Genomic DNA, 19,853 nt, shown 5'->3' on the forward strand with positions numbered 1-19,853 from the left:
GCAAAAGAGAGGGGAGAGAGAGCAAAAGAGAGGGGGGGGAGAGAAAAAGAGAGGGGGAGAGAGAGAGCAAAAGAGAGGGTAGAGAGAGCAAAAGAGAGGGGAGAGAGCAAAAGAGAAGGGAGAGAGAGAGTAAAAGAGGTGGAGCAAAAGAGTGCAAAAGAGAGGGGGAGAGAGGGGTGGGACCGATGTACTGCAAAAAATGGCCAGTGTGAACGGGCTTTAGGACTAGTATATATATATATATATATATATATATATATATATATATATATATATATATATACTGTCAGATGAATTTCCACAGCAACAAGACTAAAAATTCTCAGTTTTATTTCCACGGTTAAAAAAAATAGGTGATTCAGCACACATTAAACCAAACAAGGTAAATCGGTCAAAGTCTAACGCAGACGCGTATCGTGTGCATGCGCACTTGGTCACTGCAGTTTGACTCAGAGGTGAATATGGTGAGCACTCTGTCTTTTCAAATAGGGATTGTTTACTCTGTATATATATATATATATATATATATATAAATATATCAATATAACACACAAGTGAGATTATTACTAGCAAAAACAAGTGAATTCAACTTTCATAGCCTAAGGGGCCAGAACTGCTTGTGCTATGCCACCCCCTGCAGATTCGTGGCCAATCGGCTGCTAGCAGGGGGTGTCAATCAGCCCGATCGTATAGGATCGGGCGGATTGCAGACTGCAGCCTCAGAGGCAGCGAACCAGTTATGGAGCAGCGGTCTTTAGACCTCTGCTTCATAACTGCTGTTTCCGGTGAGCCGGAAGGCTCGCGCGGACACAGGGGCATCAAGCTCCATTCGGAGGTCGATAATTCAACCCCATAGACTGTTTGTCTAACTCCATGTACTTTCCATGAAGACTTCTCCCCACATGTGGTGTTAAGCAGCGCTCATGTACTGTGTGCACTCTGCACACAATGTTCACTCATACACACAGAAACACACTCATAAATACATACACACACATGCACACTCACTCATACACACACCCACACACTCATAAATATATACCCACGCACACTCACTCATACTTACTTTCACACAGTTTTTCATATACACAACTCACACATACATATACATACAAACACACAACATACACTCACTCACATATGCACACACACAGGGGGATATTTATCAAAGTGTCAACTATGTTGCATTCGCGGGCGTCAATACACTCGACAAACATTGCGGCTGTGGATCTGAATACGATATCCTTATTTATCAAAAAAGACATCAAAAACGCGCACGTCAACTATGGTGCGAAGAGCATCTGACTGGTGTTAACTAACAGTCATCAATGTCACGTCTATTCAGGTTTTTCCCAACTTAATTTATACCATTTCATTACTGTCCACGAACAAGCACATTTCTCTTTAGCACATTATTGTATATAGTGTAAATGAATTCTTTTTCTGAGCACGACTAATTGTGAATATACCAAGTAGTGACATATTTGGTGAGTGGAGAGTGAATTATTAGAATTCTTTTTAATATTGGACATAAATATTTTAGTATGTATATATATATATATATATATATATATATATATATATATATATATATATATATATGTGTGTGTGTGTGTGTTATGTCAGAAATCTTTTGCAAACATATTTACATATCCATAAGTTCCTTTTTTTGTTCTAAACAGTGTTGTCTGTCATATCTCTGTGTTTATTTATACCACTATGTGTAAATGTATTATTATTCTGAGCAGGAATAATTGCAAATATAACGTAATAAGAGTATCATATGTATTTATTTGCAATCTATGGATATTTTAAAGGGATAGGAAAGTAAACATTTAAGTTGCACTAGTGGGAGCTAGCTGCTGATTGGTGCCTGCACACATTTGTCTCTTGTGATTGGCTAAATAGATGTGTTCAGCTAACTGCCAGTAGTGCAATGCTGTTCCTTCAAATGATAACAAGATAATGAAGCAAATTTGATAATAAAAGTAAAATGGAAAGTTGTTTAAAATTGTATGTTCTATCCAAATCATGAAAGAATATTTTGGGGTTTCCTGACCCTTTAAGAGCTGGGCCAGGTTTCTCTCTGCACCTGTCTAACCCCTGATTGCAATCTATTTTTTAAAACACCCCTTCCCAGTTGTTATAGTGGGCTATATAATGGGCTGGAATATAAGATGACATTTCTTACTAAAAAAGAAATTCAAGAGAAGGAAGAAATACACTGAAAATAGCATGCCAGTAAAGAGGTGATTTTAATTTCTGCTGTATCTGATTCATAACAGTTTAAAGTTAGGTGGGCTATCCCTTTGAGCTATCAGCAATCAAACATCAATTTGAATTTTAAAATCCTTGTCTAAAATATTACACTGTGTGTCCTAATGTCAGCATCAATGTTTATCTTTAATACTAATTTAACATATACATACTTTCAAAGTATAATACACAATGTAACAAATGGCACTTACAAGTTCTGATGAGTGATCAATGACAGAAATATTGAGCAATTTGATTTGTTAGTGATAGTTTATAATGTATATTTGAATCAGATTGACTGATGTCATAAATCATGTGATTATGCATATTCCAATCAAAACTGGTGGAAAAAAATTCAATAGGGTGTGGGTTATTTAGGAGTTTGCATCATAATTGGTGCGAAAAGTGTTGCATCAAATATGGCGCGAAGTGGAGAGTGTGACTTGTAATACATGGCTTAAACATGGTGCACATAGATTTTTACAATAAATAAAAAGGAAGTTAGCTATATTATGCTGTGTATATATTTAATTTTTATCTCTATATCTATTAGTGCGACAAGTTTTGGGGCAAAACTTTGCCCCAAATATGTAGAAATATTGTCCCCTTGATGTGTAATGAGAGACAAAGTGGTAGCATAATCCATCAGTAGTTATGTATTTTTCATTTTTATCCCTATATCTACTAGTGCACCAAATGTGGAGCAATAATATTGTTTGATTTAGAAAGGGTATAAAATTTTAATAAAGTTTCTAATTTACTTTTATTATGTAATAGCAGCATCAAACATAATCTTTCTGTGTTTTCAGACTCCCATTGAGTTCTATGGCATCCGCGACCTGAAGGGTGGCGGATTGAAAACCAGGTATACTGAGTCGGAAAAGAAAAGAGCGTAACTGTAGAAATTTTGATAACTTCTTGAGAGCTTCAAATAGTGTCGAATAGGAGGGCGAATAAACATGATTCCGCTCGAATTCCACGGGTTTGACGCTTTGATAACTACGGCGGATCAATCTCAACGTGGAATTCCAGTGTATTTTCAGTTGACGCTTTGATAAATATCTCCCATATTCACAGCCAGGATGTCTCATGACATTATTATCCGAGGTAGAAAGACAGCACACCAGTTATATGGGGCACAGAAAAAGACTTGCCAAGTCCCTATCAAAATCCAAAATTCATAAAATTTCTAGCCTCGAAAGTTTATAAAAAAAACTTTATTTTTTTCCACTTGGTCCATAGGTCCAAAAAACAACAACGTTTCAAGCCTGCAATAGGCCCTTAGTCATAGGCTTAGTCATATTCCTTTCTACCTTTGCTTCACTGCTGTTGTTTGGTTAGTAATTGCAACTTAGCCTACTACCAGCACAGTACTTTATCAAACTTTGTGGGAACCCCAAAAACTTTTTACTTGACCCCAGTTTAAGAAGCATGACCCCAGATTAACCCTTTAATGCTTAAAGCTAAATTAAAGGGACATAAAAGTTCAAATTCCAGTTTTTAATATTTTTACAATATACTTGCATTAGATTTTAATAGAAACACTTTTGTAAATACAAGATAGCACTTTTTCATTTGCATATGCACATATGCTGTATATGGCACATGCACACTCGTTCAATCCCTGAGACCGGGGTGGTATCATATAAGCCACTGCAGCCCTCTGTGCTGGTGCTTGGGGTATGAGTAGAATATGTGGGTATGCCACAAGACAATGATATATTTTACCAAAAGCACTTTTGCTAATGCGACTATATTGCAAAAAGATTTTTCATTCAGCACTAAAATACAAGCATGTACATTTCAATTTTGACCAGTATGTCCCTTTAACACTTTTGCAGGGCTTAAATACATATATGGAAGGGACAATGTTACAATAAAATAATTTAATAAAGTCAATTTAAAGTAGACCCTGCTCCAAGGGAATACTTATAGTGGGAAGTACCCAGGAGGTATAAAAACAAAATCCAAAGTACCTTTAACCAAAACAATTATTAGGGACTTTTTAAATCAATAATATTTAGGAGAAAACATGTGAGACAATTGTGTGTAGGCCTTGACATGATTTGGCTTTAGTGATATGAACCAGTATTAGCATATAGGAGTCCCATATAATCTTCTGCACACTAATTTCAGAAATAGCAGAAGGCTACAAAATAATAAAGTAACTCACAGGAAAATAAAATCTTACATTCCAGTAATGAAAGAGTTGCCTTAAAGGGATATTAAACTGCTGGTTACAACTACAGTAGCATGGTTACTAGTCGCCATACTATTGTTTTCCCTCTTGTACCTGCAGCTCTCTTTAAAGCTGTTCTCTTATTTTAACTAATTACAGAATCCAGCTGCTAAAGCTCTGCATTTTCTACTTGGTGCCGCCATCTTGTAGCACGAGTATTGGTTACGTCCTGTGACAGCAGCAGTGTACTTTCATAGATCTGTGATGTTACTGGTTGTTTGACAGCTGCACCTTGCAACTCAGTTTAGCTCACATAATAGAGAGCGGAAGAATTACATTTTTACAGTTTTTTGCACAGTTTACAAGTTACATAACAAGTATAAGCTCCAAGATGGCGGCGGCCAGTGTGAAGATGTAGAGCTTCACTAACTGATACTTGGAAAGGGATAAAATAGGAAAAGGACTTTGAAGACATCTGCAGGTACAGGAGGAAAAACAGCAAAGTGAGTAGTAATCAAGCTACGGTAGTTGTGCTCAACAGTTTAGTATATTGCGCAATTCGGGCGTAGATCTACGTCATGAGGTACATCCTAATGCATAATGGAGATCTACGTCCGGCATGCTGGAAGCCCAAGCAATTTTGGTTGTCGAGTGAAAACCAAGTCATGCTACTTGTGGTCTTCCAGCATCTGCCTTCATATGGTAACCAAGCACAATCAGGGCTCCATTACCATATGAAGGAAGATTGACAGATTGTCGGTCTGTGTCACTGTCTGTAACAACCTCCATTGGTGCCAACGGGATGTGTGGGAGAGAAGCAGGGGGCATGTAGGAAGCACAGTGAAGGAGGGAGGGGCAGGGAGTGGGAGTGTAAAGCTCTGACTAAAAAACTTGTAAATATATCTCTATAAATGTATAAATGTAGCTAGATTCAGATTCACCCCAAATATATAGAATAAAGGGTGAGTATAGAATTTAGCAGTTTATTCAAGTCTTTGTGTGACCACATAGTTAGTGAAGTCAATGATAACAAAACCCAGGAATCAATTCTAATTTGCAGATATATATATATATATATATATATATTTGCATACAAAGAGAGAAGCGCTCTACCAGGAACGAACAACAGCTCAGTGGCTTGTTCTATGGCGATTTACCACCCGGAAGCAGCCTCTTTTAGACCAGTGTGCTTTTCACAGAAGAAAACTTTCCTGAAGTATATCAGTCTGATCCCGCCAAGTAAGGTCAGTCCAGCCCCGAAATACCAGGCAATTCTCCTCTGAACAAGGAACATGACAACCCCAGACGATCGTTTCGGCCTCCTATGGGCCTCGTCAGTGAGGTGCAGCCACATTCCTCTAAGCACACTGGGCAAGGAGTCCACGTCTGGTTTCCCCCATCACCCATAGGGAGACTTCCCCAGGGTCATAATAATTTGCATACAAAGAGAGAAGCGCTCTACCAGGAACGAACAACAGCTCAGTGGCTTGTTCTATGGCGATTTACCACCCGGAAGCAGCCTCTTTTAGACCAGTGTGCTTTTCACAGAAGAAAACTTTCCTGAAGTATATCAGTCTGATCCCGCCAAGTAAGGTCAGTCCAGCCCCGAAATACCAGGCAATTCTCCTCTGAACAAGGAACATGACAACCCCAGACGATCGTTTCGGCCTCCTATGGGCCTCGTCAGTGAGGTGCAGCCACATTCCTCTAAGCACACTGGGCAAGGAGTCCACGTCTGGTTTCCCCCATCACCCATAGGGAGACTTCCCCAGGGTCATAATAATTTGCATACAAAGAGAGAAGCGCTCTACCAGGAACGAACAACAGCTCAGTGGCTTGTTCTATGGCGATTTACCACCCGGAAGCAGCCTCTTTTAGACCAGTGTGCTTTTCACAGAAGAAAACTTTCCTGAAGTATATCAGTCTGATCCCGCCAAGTAAGGTCAGTCCAGCCCCGAAATACCAGGCAATTCTCCTCTGAACAAGGAACATGACAACCCCAGACGATCGTTTCGGCCTCCTATGGGCCTCGTCAGTGAGGTGCAGCCACATTCCTCTAAGCACACTGGGCAAGGAGTCCACGTCTGGTTTCCCCCATCACCCATAGGGAGACTTCCCCAGGGTCATAATAATTTGCATACAAAGAGAGAAGCGCTCTACCAGGAACGAACAACAGCTCAGTGGCTTGTTCTATGGCGATTTACCACCCGGAAGCAGCCTCTTTTAGACCAGTGTGCTTTTCACAGAAGAAAACTTTCCTGAAGTATATCAGTCTGATCCCGCCAAGTAAGGTCAGTCCAGCCCCGAAATACCAGGCAATTCTCCTCTGAACAAGGAACATGACAACCCCAGACGATCGTTTCGGCCTCCTATGGGCCTCGTCAGTGAGGTGCAGCCACATTCCTCTAAGCACACTGGGCAAGGAGTCCACGTCTGGTTTCCCCCATCACCCATAGGGAGACTTCCCCAGGATCATAATAATTTGCATACAAAGAGAGAAGCGCTCTACCAGGAACGAACAACAGCTCAGTGGCTTGTTCTATGGCGATTTACCACCCGGAAGCAGCCTCTTTTAGACCAGTGTGCTTTTCACAGAAGAAAACTTTCCTGAAGTATATCAGTCTGATCCCGCCAAGTAAGGTCAGTCCAGCCCCGAAATACCAGGCAATTCTCCTCTGAACAAGGAACATGACAACCCCAGACGATCGTTTCGGCCTCCTATGGGCCTCGTCAGTGAGGTGCAGCCACATTCCTCTAAGCACACTGGGCAAGGAGTCCACGTCTGGTTTCCCCCATCACCCATAGGGAGACTTCCCCAGGGTCATAATAATTTGCATACAAAGAGAGAAGCGCTCTACCAGGAACGAACAACAGCTCAGTGGCTTGTTCTATGGCGATTTACCACCCGGAAGCGGCCTCTTTTAGACCAGTGTGCTTTTCACAGAAGAAAACTTTCCTGAAGTATATCAGTCTGATCCCGCCAAGTAAGGTCAGTCCAGCCCCGAAATACCAGGCAATTCTCCTCTGAACAAGGAACATGACAACCCCAGACGATCGTTTCGGCCTCCTATGGGCCTCGTCAGTGAGGTGCAGCCACATTCCTCTAAGCACACTGGGCAAGGAGTCCACGTCTGGTTTCCCCCATCACCCATAGGGAGACTTCCCCAGGGTCATAATAATTTGCATACAAAGAGAGAAGCGCTCTACCAGGAACGAACAACAGCTCAGTGGCTTGTTCTATGGCGATTTACCACCCGGAAGCAGCCTCTTTTAGACCAGTGTGCTTTTCACAGAAGAAAACTTTCCTGAAGTATATCAGTCTGATCCCGCCAAGTAAGGTCAGTCCAGCCCCGAAATACCAGGCAATTCTCCTCTGAACAAGGAACATGACAACCCCAGACGATCGTTTCGGCCTCCTATGGGCCTCGTCAGTGAGGTGCAGCCACATTCCTCTAAGCACACTGGGCAAGGAGTCCACGTCTGGTTTCCCCCATCACCCATAGGGAGACTTCCCCAGGGTCATAATAATTTGCATACAAAGAGAGAAGCGCTCTACCAGGAACGAACAACAGCTCAGTGGCTTGTTCTATGGCGATTTACCACCCGGAAGCAGCCTCTTTTAGACCAGTGTGCTTTTCACAGAAGAAAACTTTCCTGAAGTATATCAGTCTGATCCCGCCAAGTAAGGTCAGTCCAGCCCCGAAATACCAGGCAATTCTCCTCTGAACAAGGAACATGACAACCCCAGACGATCGTTTCGGCCTCCTATGGGCCTCGTCAGTGAGGTGCAGCCACATTCCTCTAAGCACACTTGGCAAGGAGTCCACGTCTGGTTTCCCCCATCACCCATAGGGAGACTTCCCCAGGGTCATAATAATTTGCATACAAAGAGAGAAGCGCTCTACCAGGAACGAACAACAGCTCAGTGGCTTGTTCTATGGCGATTTACCACCCGGAAGCAGCCTCTTTTAGACCAGTGTGCTTTTCACAGAAGAAAACTTTCCTGAAGTATATCAGTCTGATCCCGCCAAGTAAGGTCAGTCCAGCCCCGAAATACCAGGCAATTCTCCTCTGAACAAGGAACATGACAACCCCAGACGATCGTTTCGGCCTCCTATGGGCCTCGTCAGTGAGGTGCAGCCACATTCCTCTAAGCACACTGGGCAAGGAGTCCACGTCTGGTTTCCCCCATCACCCATAGGGAGACTTCCCCAGGGTCATAATAATTTGCATACAAAGAGAGAAGCGCTCTACCAGGAACGAACAACAGCTCAGTGGCTTGTTCTATGGCGATTTACCACCCGGAAGCAGCCTCTTTTAGACCAGTGTGCTTTTCACAGAAGAAAACTTTCCTGAAGTATATCAGTCTGATCCCGCCAAGTAAGGTCAGTCCAGCCCCGAAATACCAGGCAATTCTCCTCTGAACAAGGAACATGACAACCCCAGACGATCGTTTCGGCCTCCTATGGGCCTCGTCAGTGAGGTGCAGCCACATTCCTCTAAGCACACTGGGCAAGGAGTCCACGTCTGGTTTCCCCCATCACCCATAGGGAGACTTCCCCAGGGTCATAATAATTTGCATACAAAGAGAGAAGCGCTCTACCAGGAACGAACAACAGCTCAGTGGCTTGTTCTATGGCGATTTACCACCCGGAAGCAGCCTCTTTTAGACCAGTGTGCTTTTCACAGAAGAAAACTTTCCTGAAGTATATCAGTCTGATCCCGCCAAGTAAGGTCAGTCCAGCCCCGAAATACCAGGCAATTCTCCTCTGAACAAGGAACATGACAACCCCAGACGATCGTTTCGGCCTCCTATGGGCCTCGTCAGTGAGGTGCAGCCACATTCCTCTAAGCACACTGGGCAAGGAGTCCACGTCTGGTTTCCCCCATCACCCATAGGGAGACTTCCCCAGGGTCATAATAATTTGCATACAAAGAGAGAAGCGCTCTACCAGGAACGAACAACAGCTCAGTGGCTTGTTCTATGGCGATTTACCACCCGGAAGCAGCCTCTTTTAGACCAGTGTGCTTTTCACAGAAGAAAACTTTCCTGAAGTATATCAGTCTGATCCCGCCAAGTAAGGTCAGTCCAGCCCCGAAATACCAGGCAATTCTCCTCTGAACAAGGAACATGACAACCCCAGACGATCGTTTCGGCCTCCTATGGGCCTCGTCAGTGAGGTGCAGCCACATTCCTCTAAGCACACTGGGCAAGGAGTCCACGTCTGGTTTCCCCCATCACCCATAGGGAGACTTCCCCAGGATCATAATAATTTGCATACAAAGAGAGAAGCGCTCTACCAGGAACGAACAACAGCTCAGTGGCTTGTTCTATGGCGATTTACCACCCGGAAGCAGCCTCTTTTAGACCAGTGTGCTTTTCACAGAAGAAAACTTTCCTGAAGTATATCAGTCTGATCCCGCCAAGTAAGGTCAGTCCAGCCCCGAAATACCAGGCAATTCTCCTCTGAACAAGAAACATGACAACCCCAGACGATCGTTTCGGCCTCCTATGGGCCTCGTCAGTGAGGTGCAGCCACATTCCTCTAAGCACACTGGGCAAGGAGTCCACGTCTGGTTTCCCCCATCACCCATAGGGAGACTTCCCCAGGGTCATAATAATTTGCATACAAAGAGAGAAGCGCTCTACCAGGAACGAACAACAGCTCAGTGGCTTGTTCTATGGCGATTTACCACCCGGAAGCGGCCTCTTTTAGACCAGTGTGCTTTTCACAGAAGAAAACTTTCCTGAAGTATATCAGTCTGATCCCGCCAAGTAAGGTCAGTCCAGCCCCGAAATACCAGGCAATTCTCCTCTGAACAAGGAACATGACAACCCCAGACGATCGTTTCGGCCTCCTATGGGCCTCGTCAGTGAGGTGCAGCCACATTCCTCTAAGCACACTGGGCAAGGAGTCCACGTCTGGTTTCCCCCATCACCCATAGGGAGACTTCCCCAGGGTCATAATAATTTGCATACAAAGAGAGAAGCGCTCTACCAGGAACGAACAACAGCTCAGTGGCTTGTTCTATGGCGATTTACCACCCGGAAGCAGCCTCTTTTAGACCAGTGTGCTTTTCACAGAAGAAAACTTTCCTGAAGTATATCAGTCTGATCCCGCCAAGTAAGGTCAGTCCAGCCCCGAAATACCAGGCAATTCTCCTCTGTACAAGGAACATGACAACCCCAGACGATCGTTTCGGCCTCCTATGGGCCTCGTCAGTGAGGTGCAGCCACATTCCTCTAAGCACACTGGGCAAGGAGTCCACGTCTGGTTTCCCCCATCACCCATAGGGAGACTTCCCCAGGGTCATAATAATTTGCATACAAAGAGAGAAGCGCTCTACCAGGAACGAACAACAGCTCAGTGGCTTGTTCTATGGCGATTTACCACCCGGAAGCAGCCTCTTTTAGACCAGTGTGCTTTTCACAGAAGAAAACTTTCCTGAAGTATATCAGTCTGATCCCGCCAAGTAAGGTCAGTCCAGCCCCGAAATACCAGGCAATTCTCCTCTGAACAAGGAACATGACAACCCCAGACGATCGTTTCGGCCTCCTATGGGCCTCGTCAGTGAGGTGCAGCCACATTCCTCTAAGCACACTTGGCAAGGAGTCCACGTCTGGTTTCCCCCATCACCCATAGGGAGACTTCCCCAGGGTCATAATAATTTGCATACAAAGAGAGAAGCGCTCTACCAGGAACGAACAACAGCTCAGTGGCTTGTTCTATGGCGATTTACCACCCGGAAGCAGCCTCTTTTAGACCAGTGTGCTTTTCACAGAAGAAAACTTTCCTGAAGTATATCAGTCTGATCCCGCCAAGTAAGGTCAGTCCAGCCCCGAAATACCAGGCAATTCTCCTCTGAACAAGGAACATGACAACCCCAGACGATCGTTTCGGCCTCCTATGGGCCTCGTCAGTGAGGTGCAGCCACATTCCTCTAAGCACACTGGGCAAGGAGTCCACGTCTGGTTTCCCCCATCACCCATAGGGAGACTTCCCCAGGGTCATAATAATTTGCATACAAAGAGAGAAGCGCTCTACCAGGAACGAACAACAGCTCAGTGGCTTGTTCTATGGCGATTTACCACCCGGAAGCAGCCTCTTTTAGACCAGTGTGCTTTTCACAGAAGAAAACTTTCCTGAAGTATATCAGTCTGATCCCGCCAAGTAAGGTCAGTCCAGCCCCGAAATACCAGGCAATTCTCCTCTGAACAAGGAACATGACAACCCCAGACGATCGTTTCGGCCTCCTATGGGCCTCGTCAGTGAGGTGCAGCCACATTCCTCTAAGCACACTGGGCAAGGAGTCCACGTCTGGTTTCCCCCATCACCCATAGGGAGACTTCCCCAGGGTCATAATAATTTGCATACAAAGAGAGAAGCGCTCTACCAGGAACGAACAACAGCTCAGTGGCTTGTTCTATGGCGATTTACCACCCGGAAGCAGCCTCTTTTAGACCAGTGTGCTTTTCACAGAAGAAAACTTTCCTGAAGTATATCAGTCTGATCCCGCCAAGTAAGGTCAGTCCAGCCCCGAAATACCAGGCAATTCTCCTCTGAACAAGGAACATGACAACCCCAGACGATCGTTTCGGCCTCCTATGGGCCTTGTCAGTGAGGTGCAGCCACATTCCTCTAAGCACACTGGGCAAGGAGTCCACGTCTGGTTTCCCCCATCACCCATAGGGAGACTTCCCCAGGGTCATAATAATTTGCATACAAAGAGAGAAGCGCTCTACCAGGAACGAACAACAGCTCAGTGGCTTGTTCTATGGCGATTTACCACCCGGAAGCAGCCTCTTTTAGACCAGTGTGCTTTTCACAGAAGAAAACTTTCCTGAAGTATATCAGTCTGATCCCGCCAAGTAAGGTCAGTCCAGCCCCGAAATACCAGGCAATTCTCCTCTGAACAAGGAACATGACAACCCCAGACGATCGTTTCGGCCTCCTATGGGCCTCGTCAGTGAGGTGCAGCCACATTCCTCTAAGCACACTGGGCAATAGAGAGAGAGAGAGAGAGAGAGAGAGAGAGAGAGAGAGAGAGAGAGAGAGATGAACGTTTTGTGGATGGTTGTTTCAGAATATTCCATATGGTTTGAAATATCAAATGAAGACAAGTAGAATATATAGTTCATCAAGCAAATAACACATGTGCTTAGCGGTAGTGTAACAAACATGATGCGTATTATGGAATACACAGATTATCTAGCAAATACCTTTATACTTGCAAATAGTAGTAGTGGGACAAGCATGGAGTTTAGTATGGAATGCACAGTTCGTTTAGCAAACAACACAGTTGCGGTTAGTAGTAGCATTGGCAACATGAAACTTAGCAAATATTGCAAATGATCAATTAGCAAACAACACATATACTTGCGGTCGGTGTGGCAACATAGAAAGCGGATCAATTGGAGTAGGTGAGAAAAGACCGAGCAGAGTCAATGGAGGTTGTTGAATTTGGTAATGATACTTTTGTTCCAAGAGCTGATAAGATACAAGCAAGAATGAGAACAGCGTTCTCAATCAAACCACTCCAGCGGTAATAGGAGGAAGCGAGTGCATAGAGGCAAGTGCTTAACCGCTCCAGCGATGTAAGCAGAGAGAGAGAGTTCCGTTCAGGTGATGAGGATCAGCTGAGTTAGCATAAGACTCTGGTTAGGTTAGCAGAGTAGATTACTCGATAAGGAGATAGAAAGTATGAGTAGTGTTCAGGACACACACACCCACTATAACTCCAATAATCAAGCAATGACCTTAGCAATTGAACAGCTTAAAGGGACACTAAACCCAAAAAAAGTTCATGATTCAATTAGAGAATACAATTTTAAACAACATTCCAATTTACTTCTATTATCTAGTTTGCTTCATTATTTAGCTATCCTTTGTTGAAGAAATAGCAATGCACATGGGTGAGCCAATCATACGAGGCATCTATGTACAGCAACCAATCAGCAGCTACTGAGCATATCTAGATATGCTTTTCAGCACAGTATATCAAGAAATTAAAGCAAATTAGATAATAGAAGTAAATTAGAAAGTTGTTTAACATTGCATGCTCTTTCTAAATCATAAAAGAAAAAATTTGGGTTTCATGTCCCTTTAAATAGGGGATGGTGAAATGGGAGGTTCCAGTCTTAAAGAGATATTACAGTGAGAGGCCCTTCCCTGCAGAAAATAAAAAAATTAAATTAAATGAATAATAATACGTCATACTGGCAGGCTGTCTGCTAGTACCTAAGATGGTGGTGAAGAATGTGGGTAGGGGGGGTGGGAGAGCTGTTATGGAGGGATCATGAAGGTATGGGATGACAGGTGGGAGGGTAATATTTACACTAGAATATTATTACCCTTACAAGCTAATTAGCCCCTTTACTGCCGGGAATTTCAGAAGTGCGGCGCACAGATGCAAAAAGCAGCCTTCTATTTACCAAAAAGCAATGGCAAAGCCATACATGTCTGCTATTTCTGAACAAAGGGGATTCTAGAGAAGCATTTACAACCATGTGTGCCATAATGGCACAAGTTTTATGTCAATAATTTCAATCAGAAACCCAAAGTTTGTGAAAAGTTAACTTTTTTTTTTTATATTATCTTATTTGTAGGTGAAATGGTGGTATGAAATATAGCAAAATGGGCCTAGATCAATATCTTAGATTGTCGACTTACAAAAAAATATATTGTTTTGATAAATATATATAAAAAAAGAATGCTCAATTTCTTTTTAAATTGAGTGATAGCAAAAATGCATGCACAGTTTATCTGGCTCATTACACTATGGTATATTTAAAGGGATAGTAAATCTAATATTTTATGATTCAGATAGAATATACAATTTAACAACTTTCCAATTTTCTTCATTCTCTTGTTATCCATTGCTGAAGGGACAGCATTGCACTACTGTCAGGAAGTTGAAAATATCTATTTAGCCAATTACAAGAGACAAATGTGTGCAGGCACCAATTAGCAACAGCTCCCACTAGTGTATGACATGTGAGTTTTCATTTTTTAACAAGGTATACTAAGAGAACGAAGCACATTATCACATGCTCTATCTGAATCATGCAAGTTTAATTTTGACTTTCCTATACCTTTAAATGGACAATTTAGCCAGGCAATCAGCTGACAGTGCCAGAATAGAAATAAAAAGCAGCCCTGGAAAAATGTGAATGTCAGTCCTATTTTCTGTTTAATCCATAGAATGTAAACACCCTATTTGTTCAGCATTAAATTATATTAGTTTGTAATAACAACAAAAAAGATTTTTGTTATATAAGCACCAGACAGCCCAATTTCATAACTTCCATTCACGATGTGAAAAGGATTATCTGTAGTGTGATCTGGAGAAGACACTCAAAACAGTGTGTCACTCTGTCTCTTGTGACTTGACTAGAAACTAGACACTATTTAATGGAGGGTTACTAAATGGTGCATGGTCTAGGAAATAAAACACACAAGGAAATAACATATAGATGAGAGGAGAAAAGATCTGCATATCACCAGCCCCTTAAAGGGATAGTAAAGTAAAAATGTAACTTTCATGATTGAGATAGAGCATGCAGTTTTATACAACTTTCCAATTTACTTCTGTTATCAAATTTGATTTGTTCTCTTTGTATCTTTTATTGAAGAATAAAACCCGGTAGGCTCATAAGTGCTCAGTAGTGTGCATGTGCACTCTATGGCAGCAGTGTTTTGCAACATTGTATAACAAAGCTACAAATAATATGTTGCAAAACACTACTGCCATAGAGTGCTTAAGACGTGCACACTCCTGAGCTCTTATGAGCCTACCTAGTTTTACAATTCAATAAAAAATACCAAGAGAAAGAAGTAAAAAATAAGTAAATTGGAAAGTTGTTTAAAATTGCATGCTCTATCCGAATCTTAAAAGTTTATTTTTGACTTTACTGTCCCTTTAAATTGTAGCTGCTAGACTTACGGCATCTGATCAAGCTCCTATGTAGTTAGACTAAACAGAGCAGAGCATCCTCTTGTTATCAGGCAGCTGTCTGCAGCACAAATAGATGAATCTTTGTAACTAAGGGATATAGTCAGGTGATTTGCATGTAGTTAACTCCACCTCCTCTGTTAAATAACAGTTGCAACCACCCCTAACACACAGAAAATCCTAGATCTCAGTGAGTTGTGTAAGATCCACAGCAGAGCACTCTGCATACTGTGCCAGTTTTGGTCCTATGGCATCTGATTGGATGTACCACTTGCTGGCAAGAGAATATCACAGTGTGAGAAGCCATAAAGTGCACACAGTCATTAATGGTATAAAAGTAGAGATTCTACATTTATTCATTCTAATGTGACCTGACCTGGTCAGTAATCACTTGGTACTGCAATAAGTCAACACGTTGTAGTAGCTTATAACACTTATAGTGTGTCTTTAATGCAACAGAATTATATCAAAGAAACATGTAAAGCCAATAACGAACCCTAGCAAATCTGCTATGAGCATGCAATTGCCTTCTGAGTTAGATATTTACTTCCTAATGCCCTTGGCGAATAATGTAATTAGTTATGCCTACAAAAATGCTGATAGGTTGCTATGTACAGAACACAAATATGAAACATCTTTTCTTTAACATAGAAAATGGAAGCAACCAAAAAACTCTCTCTCTATATATATAACTGTATAGTTTGTAACACTGTGTGCATTTGTATATGATTTCCATTATTTGGCATGAATTATAGTAACCGATTATATTTAATGTTTCTTTTTATTGGTTGCATCATTTGTTTCCTATCATTTTGCCTATTTCCCTTTTTGTGTGTTTTTGTAGACATAGTATCTTTCTTAATATTTCAAAAAATGTTAAACTTTCTATATGAAGTAACCATTTTTTGTTTTAACTTTTGTACCAATTTTGCAGTCAGAATATTTCAAATAACATTTTTATTTTAGGGTTTCTATTTATTTTAAAACACACACAGATATATATCTATCATCTATCTATATCTTATATCTATCATCTATCTATATCTATCTATATATATCTCTATTATCTATGTCATCATTTATCGATCTAATCTATCAATATATCTATATAATATATCTTTCTATCTAATCTAATGTATATGTCTCAGTAAAAGGATTGTTCTCCCCAGATAAGTGTGTGAAACAGCGTGCACAGATCCCAGTCTTTCCCATTGAACTAAACTCTGCAGTACCACAGTGATGTCTCCTGTGGGAGGCGTCTGATCCACACCAGTTTTTAAGCAGCACTCTCCTTCTGTTCACATTCAAAGCTCTGGGCTATCTCTCTATATCTCTCTTGACAAGTCTTCCCCTCCAAGACTAAGGAACAAGTTCAACCAAATCTTTTGCTCTTGAGCAGTTGAGAAAACTGAGATGGGATTCTGTGACCAGTTCTGCATAAACAAGGATTAAATACATTGTGGGATTTTCTTCTATGTTCAAGCAGCGGCTTTACAGTTGAGTTAATGGATTTCAGAATATTGATCATTTTGGGACTTGCTATTACACCTAACACAGGTAAAAAAAACTATATATTTCCTAGCACATACAGTCAGTGCTATAGAGCTAACTGCAGTCTGCTCCGCAGTGGTGGTCTCAGCAATCATATATGTAACATGCTTCTGATTAAAACTCTCAAAGGAATAGTTATGCCTCAGAGATTTCAATGTACTTTCATTTAAATGGGTTTTCCCCCCCATGCTTTTTATTAAAGGAGATATAAAATGTATTCCAGTTGTGGATTTCATTGTATTTATTCCCAAAATACATTACCCTTTATTATTTCAATGTCTAGTGTCCTGTTGAGTGTAAAATGCAGTTTTTTTTGGTAAATATAAATAGTTGAATTTTTTTTACCTATTTAAAAGTGCAATATAAAGCATCCAAGTACAATCTCTGACTGCTCGTGAATCTTTTACAAGTTGCAGCACTTCTTAAACATGAGTTTAATTATATTTTAATAATCTGTCATTAACTCTTTGGCTGTCACACTGGGCTACAACAAGCCTCCCTTGCCTTAGGACCGGAGTTGACAAATGGATATCAGATTTAGGAGTCAGTAGGGATACTAAGGTGGAAGTATGTGTATTGCTCTCTATTTAGAATAATTCAATGAGTTGTTTTTTTGTTTAAGAAAAAAAGTTATTTCGGACTGATAGTATGGTAAGAAATTCACATCAGTTGACTTTTAATATAAATACAATAGGCAACTAAAAAAAATCTGTCTTTAAACAATGTGGCTAGTAACTATTTCTTGTCTAGTATTTTCCAGGCTGCTAAACTATAGTAACATGCATTTGATTATTAAAATGTCATGGAAATTGAACTTGGAATTCATTTGCTGCTTTTGCTGTCTGTAAATTTCAGGCTTTGCCCTGGCATCTCTGCCCCAGCCAACGGGTGGCAAATTCAATCTCCAGCTAAAGGATGGGGCAAGAAAAGCAGGAAGGGGAGAAAAGGAGGTTGCGCCACCCCTGCAGCAGTCTGGGGGGTATATTCCCTCGGGACCAGCATCACCAGGCCCCCAGGGTACCCCAATCCCTGGATATGAACAAAGGAATCAAACCTCAGAATTGGAATCAGATTCAGGTGGAGCTCACAGGAGAGACAAACGCTGTACATGTTACACTTACAAAGACAAGGAATGTGTCTATTACTGTCATCTGGATATCATATGGATCAACACACCTGAGTAAGTGCTGGCACTGTTCTACAAACATGCATACTATACAGAGGCAATGCACCTTTACATACAATCAAACGAAAGGGACAGTCAGCTCCAAAATGTTTATTGTTTAAAAAGATAGATAATCCATTTTTTACCCTTGCCCCAGTTTTGCACAGCCAACACGATGATTACCTTGTATCTAAGCCTCTGCAGAAAGCCCCTGATCACACTGTCTATCTATTGACTTGCATTTTAGTCAATTAGTGCTGTGTCATACACAAGGGGAAGAGCACAATGTTATTTATATGGCCCACATGAATAAGTTGTTGCATCATATTAATCATGACCATTAGTGATTCTGTAGACCTGTAAAATAAATGTTTTAATACATACCTCCTATTAAAGGGATATTGAAATATACACATCATGTACATGAAAGGAAACTATTTAAACATGTTACAATATATATTTTACTTGTATGAAAAACGGTTATGTTTAAGTGGTTTCATTTGATTCTTGTTGGTCTGTAGGATAGAAGCTCATTGGCTATAGACACCTCACAGTTCTATTGGTGGACAGTGACACACCCTACAAGTTTAAGAACAAAAGTCAGCCCAAGAACATAAAAAAAAACCCCCAACAACAAACAAACAATAAAAGTATAATGCAGACTCTTTTAATAAATCACAGAAATTAAAGGACTGTAATGCCCCTTTGATAAGAAAAGAAAGTGTTGTGTATTCCTTCTGGAATGTGCCTCCAACCATAATAAAAGCCAGTACACACCCCCTGTATAATGATAATGAGACTATTAAAACCTGTATACAGAGAACTAGAATCCAGTGAAATCTCACTGCTTGTCAGCTTGTGTTCCCCTCAGTATATTGAGATTGGCAGCATGACAGTGTGCCCTTATATACAGAACTGTTTAAATTAGGGTTGTTTTTGTGATAAATTGACCTCTTGGGCATATTGAGATCTGAAGCTTGAATACCTCACTGTATATTGCACTCTGTGTCATATTTATATACAAGTGTATTATGATGTACAGCTTGTTGTATACTGGATTGTAAACTAGTATCTGTAGTTTGTGTGCTCGACTGTACAGTAAGATATCTAATGTGTGTAACTATTGGTTATTATACCACAGTTTGTTCACTCCCTTCTATATTAAATGGACAGAAAACCCCATCTTTTGTTTTCAGGATACGGATAGAACATACAATTCTAAACAACTTTTCAATTTACTTCTATTATCAATTTTGATTAATTCTCTTGTTATCCATTGCTGAAGGAACAACATTGCACTACTGGCTGCTAGCTGAACACATCTAGTTAGCCAATCACAAGAGATAAATGTGTACATGCACCAATCAGAAGCTAGCTCCTACTAGTATAGGATATGCACATATTCTTTGTTTAACAAGGGATACAAAAAGAACAAAGCACATTTGAAAATAGAAGTGAATTTAAAAGTGTCTTAAAATTACATATTCTATCTGATTCTTGCAAGTTTAATTTTGCCTTTCCTATTACTTTAAAGGGAGATTTTGTAGTACAAATAAAATGCTTAATTTTGTTAGCGCATTTTAATTTTAAACACATTTCCTCTTTTTTTGTCTTTGACTGTGTTTAAAACCCTTTTTTAAGGAATTAAAGTTGCACTCCTGGAACACCCACTATCTGTTTCAGATAAGGATAGGGCCAGTTATTGGAGCATACTCTTGTATGCCTGCTTCTGATTGGCTCACCAGTTTT

At 41.2% G+C, this 19,853-nt stretch overlaps 1 protein-coding gene across 2 annotated transcripts in view; it reads left to right on the forward strand.

Moving 5' to 3' along the window:
- The window catches only part of EDN3 (endothelin 3), a 275,790-nt gene that overhangs the window by 49,376 nt on the left and 206,561 nt on the right, over positions 1 to 19,853 (forward strand). The window contains exons 2-3 of one of the 2 annotated variants that reach the window (XM_053705367.1): positions 16,558 to 16,945; positions 17,795 to 18,119. In XM_053705367.1, coding sequence (XP_053561342.1) covers positions 16,894 to 16,945; positions 17,795 to 18,119 — 377 coding nt within the window. In that variant the 5' untranslated portion in view covers positions 16,558 to 16,893. The remainder of the gene's footprint in view (positions 1 to 16,557; positions 16,946 to 17,794; positions 18,120 to 19,853) is intronic. The other variant, XM_053705397.1, reaches the window with a different exon arrangement.

This window comes from Bombina bombina, chromosome 1 (genome assembly GCF_027579735.1).
Source record: "Bombina bombina isolate aBomBom1 chromosome 1, aBomBom1.pri, whole genome shotgun sequence".
Taxonomy (NCBI): domain Eukaryota; kingdom Metazoa; phylum Chordata; class Amphibia; order Anura; family Bombinatoridae; genus Bombina; species Bombina bombina.